Below are 4,494 nucleotides of genomic sequence, written 5' to 3'. Positions count from 1 at the left end.
ATATATATATTGATACGTTGTGCTTTGTAAGCTCATTGATATTACTAATATAAGTTTGAGATGTGTCTGCTAATTTGTTCAGACTACATGTATTTGCCTTGAGACAAACACATCAACTAGAGATTTATTACCAATATCACATAATAGTTACTTACTTTTGGAGACTTCTCTGTTAACCTCGCCGCCCCCCGACCCGGCACATCCATCCTCATCATCACAGTCACCGCTGTAATGTCCTTCTGAATCTCCACTTCCTGTTTCAATCTGGTCCAGTGATCCCAGTTTAGGGATGGACTTTCCTTGCAACAACTGACAGTGAAAAGGAAAGACAGCATAAGAAAAATGGTTAAGAATAAACAACTATTAAGATGAAGTGAACATTTTTCACTCTGTCTTCATGATCTCATGTTGCAGGCAGGGGGATGTGTATGCAAATTCAGATCATAGCACTTTTTAAAGGCAATGATAAAATAAAATACTCAACTTTTTATTTGTAAAAGACCAAAAAAAGAAGAAAAAACCAAAGACAGAAACTCACTCTTACTCATAAGACAGAAAAGTAAGTCATTAATTTACCTCAAAGTGTTTGGGCTTTTAAGCAACTGGCAGATTTTTGGTATACACTAGAATAAATGCTTTTTATTTGTAACAAACAAAACAAAACAAAAACTACAAGAGCAATACATTTGTGAAGAACCAACAATGTGTTACAATAAATACCCTGAACAACACAACTATAAATGAATTCACAGCGTGATGCACATCGTTATTGGTCCCGGTGGCCCACAAGGCAGCTCAACTTTTTTTGCTGTACTGCTGCGCTGCAGAATCGCAATCAAACACTTGGTGAACTTGACACACCGGGGGAAATACACTCACTAATTGGCTCATTTAAATTCTTGTTGTATCATTGGAAACAAGAGAGAATGCCTTGTGTTGATCAGAAAGGTAAGGACTATAGCAATTAGTTACTATTGTTGCTCAGAGCTGGCAGAGCAGGGACAGAGGCTGTGGTGCTGCAGCTAAATGGTGACACGTTAGATGATGGACAGGACTCAACTCTCAGGCTGTCTCAAGCTGTCTGCTTCTCTATAGCTTCATTTCCACTTATGATAACAACAAATAAAAATGCATCTTGGAGAATATTGGCTATTTGCAATTCCAAGGTTTTGCATTTGCTTTTTTTTTTTTTTTAAGTTGTTTTGAAGTAATAAGCAGCCTGAGTTTTAAGGTAACAGGTTTATTTTTTCCCTGAGGTCAAAAAGCTGACTTGTAACTGTGCAGGACATGTGCATAAAAAAGTGAAAGAAGGAGCTGTGTTATTTCACACATTCACAGATGCATGTGTGTAAGTCGACTCTGAAGTATCATCGTCCTCTTAAAGGAAAAAATAAATAAAATAAGGGAAGGAGACTCACAGGAGGGTTGCCTGACGTCAGATCTGTTTCCTGTGAAACACTGATAGTCTGAAACAATTTTATCATGTCCACTTGACCAGAATGAGGTTTTCTGTTCTCAGTTTACATCTTGATGTCCTTTTTTATAATTAATTCATAATTAAAATAAGTACGCTAAAGATGTCATGCAAAAAAATGTTAGTTCTTAATATCATTCTTAATTCTTACATACCTAAAGTAAAATACATTTACAATAAATAATATAACACAACAACAAAAAGACAAAAAGGACTGGATGGGGGAGGGTATGGTAGGAGAGGGGGGTAATCCATAAGGATTAAATAAAAATGTATATGAATCAGAGATAAGGTGGGAGACAGATGGCATCAGTATCTCTCATAGATCTTGTCAAGTCCAGTTCAATTACAGAAGATCAGTCAATCCAATGTGCAGGTGGGTTTTGCATATACCTTAAAAATGTTTGCCATATTTTATAAAAAGTCTTGGTAACACTTTATTTGAAGGGGTGTGCATAAGACTGACATGACACTGTCAAAAACATGACATAACATCTGTCATGAACATGAAGAAGTCTTTATAAATGTTTATGACAGTTGTCATGAAGTGTCATTCGGTAAATAATGGCACTTTTAATGCAAAGTTGCTCTAAAAGTTGCATTAAAAGTCCATTAAAAATGCCAACTTTGCTTAAATTGTCATTATTTACAAAATCATGACAGGTGTTATGTCATGTTTTTGACAGTGTTATGTCAGTCTTATGCACACCCCTTCAAATAAAGTGTTACCAAAGTCTTAATCCTATTTTGCATCCAATAGGTTATTCTTTTCTAGGATCACACAGCTATTGATCTCACAAAGTCACATTTTAATTGGAGGGGGGGCATCTGATTTCCATTTTGTTGCAACACATTTCTTAGCGATTGCCAAGAAATGGCAATCGCTAAGAAACTTGCTAAGAAATTTCTGTAAGTTTCTTATCATAATTTGTCTTTAGATTGGAGTTTGTAAAGTTCCCCAATAAACAAATCTCCGGGTCTATTGGAATCGTGATGCCAGGAACGTCATCCTCCATGGCAATCATGGAGGATGACATGAAGGCATCTTCCATGATTCCTTCATAGCATCATTTCTGATTAGTTCTAATGAAGTCGCGTAGCTTTGTCAAATTAAACTTCTCATTTAACTGAGGTAGTGACATAAATACTTGAGTCTTAGCAGTTTTTAAACCCAGCTCAAAGACTTGGTCTTCACATACAGTAAATCATTTATTTAAATCAGGGGAAGAAAGCTGTGACCCCGCGGACAGCAAAGCTGTTTCTGAATCAGCACTTGTACAGACGTATTCGGCAGCGGCAGCGAGCGGCAGCAAGTTTGGAAGCTGTTCAGTCCATTTTCAACTTTACAAAGGTCCAGCTTGCTCATCCACACTGACGGAGGGCCGTGCTCTAAGTGGTGCTCTGTGTCCATTAGTGAATAAGTACAAGTCCAGCCAGCTGCTATATTTGGAATCACTTTCATTTTTATCTGTCCAGATAATATGCTTTGCGAGGATTTTTCTTTTAGCACAACCATGTCATGTTAACTAAAAATTCTTCTGATGTCCAGCTGTACTTTCCTAATAGATGTCCAAGAGCATCCTGTAGCATATTTTCAAATAATCAAGTTGACTGAATTTCCTTAAAAACAATCTGACTTTGTAAGAAAAAAACAATATCATTTTGTACTGAGGTTCTAAGCTAAAACAACTAAAGTTGTTTCGTTTCATCATTGTGCAAAAACTAAACCAACAGGAAAAGACAGTAAATTAAACTTAACTCTTCACTTCATTGTCACAGACTGGGGTGATCTAATCATACAATATCTGATTAGACCTAATCTGTACTTCAGTAAATCCTGAAGTACAGGTGTGTGTTATGAGGAAAGTTTGACACCATGGGTGTGTTTTTCTTTTTTCTTTTTTTGCTCCTTAGCTGATTACTTTATTTGTGCCAAAGAGCAATGAATAATTAAACAAGTCTTGGAAAATGCAATAATATTCCCCAGCCAAGTTTTTGTCCCAAAGCTGCTGATACATTTGTAACTTATGATTAACCCTGTCAGTCAAGGCTCACGGTTCTTTTTCTCCTCAGCAGGGGAAGTACCTCTTTAGTGTTTGGGTCGAGCAGCCACACTGTTCAGACTGACACACGATGAAGTGAGCCTGTGTTACCTGACTGTGTTATTAGCCTCATCGCTTTGAATGACACAGGGTTTATGTGTAACCCTGGCTATGAGACAGGTGCTTTGATTTGTTCTGACTCCAGACAGCCCCCAGCCCCTGAGCTAGCCTCTGGCTCTTACTGCAGTGAGTAGGGACGAGATGATGCCCAAATAAACCAATTACTCTGTGCACAAAAATAATCATGTATGTGCAGATTAATTTGCACTATACTTCACATTCTGTATGACTCTGCCAATTGGGAATGTTCTGTTTTTTTTTTAGAAATTATGGCCTTAACATAGAGCTAACATGACTAGAAATAATAAGACTTTTTCTGTACAATATTTTTAGTGGTACACTTGGACAGTACAACATTAGAGGATGTGCAACAGCTGACAGTAAAGGCACCAAAAGTAAAAAAGAAGAAGAAGAAGAAGAAGAAGAAGAAGAAGAAGAAGAAGATTTTTTTTTTGATTTTTAACAACACATTTATTTGACAATAATTTCACAACAAAACAGGGTGCATTCTTCTTTTCACATTTGTTTTACGACAAAAGAACACAAACTAAATAAAAACAGATACATAAATAAATAAATAAATAAATATATAGTTATATTAGCATCTTGTTAAAATTTAGTTCTCTTTTGTCATCAATGTTACACAGCACACCGTTAAAACCCCACAATTGTACAAAACCATTAAAATCCCCGGTGGCTCTGTGGAAGTAAAACTCTAATCTAATCCTTGCTTTTATGTTACCCTTCCACAGAGCCACAACATCACTCTGAGGTCCTGCCTGCATTCTGTCTCTTCGAGTTATGTATATAGCCATTTTGGCTTCGGCGATTAAATAATTTAAAATGCGGGATTTAAAA

General features: G+C 36.6%; 1 protein-coding gene across 1 annotated transcript in view; it reads right to left on the bottom strand.

Moving 5' to 3' along the window:
* Positions 1-4,494, bottom strand: part of gpc5a (glypican 5a) — a 130,709-nt gene that overhangs the window by 40,458 nt on the left and 85,757 nt on the right. The window contains exon 8 of the mRNA XM_008404364.2: positions 156-309. Coding sequence (XP_008402586.1) covers positions 156-309 — 154 coding nt within the window. The remainder of the gene's footprint in view (positions 1-155; positions 310-4,494) is intronic.

The sequence above is a fragment of the Poecilia reticulata genome, linkage group LG3, assembly GCF_000633615.1.
Source record: "Poecilia reticulata strain Guanapo linkage group LG3, Guppy_female_1.0+MT, whole genome shotgun sequence".
NCBI lineage: Eukaryota > Metazoa > Chordata > Actinopteri > Cyprinodontiformes > Poeciliidae > Poecilia > Poecilia reticulata.
The sequence above is the reverse complement of the archived record's forward strand: the minus strand, read 5'-3'. Positions and strand labels throughout refer to the sequence as shown.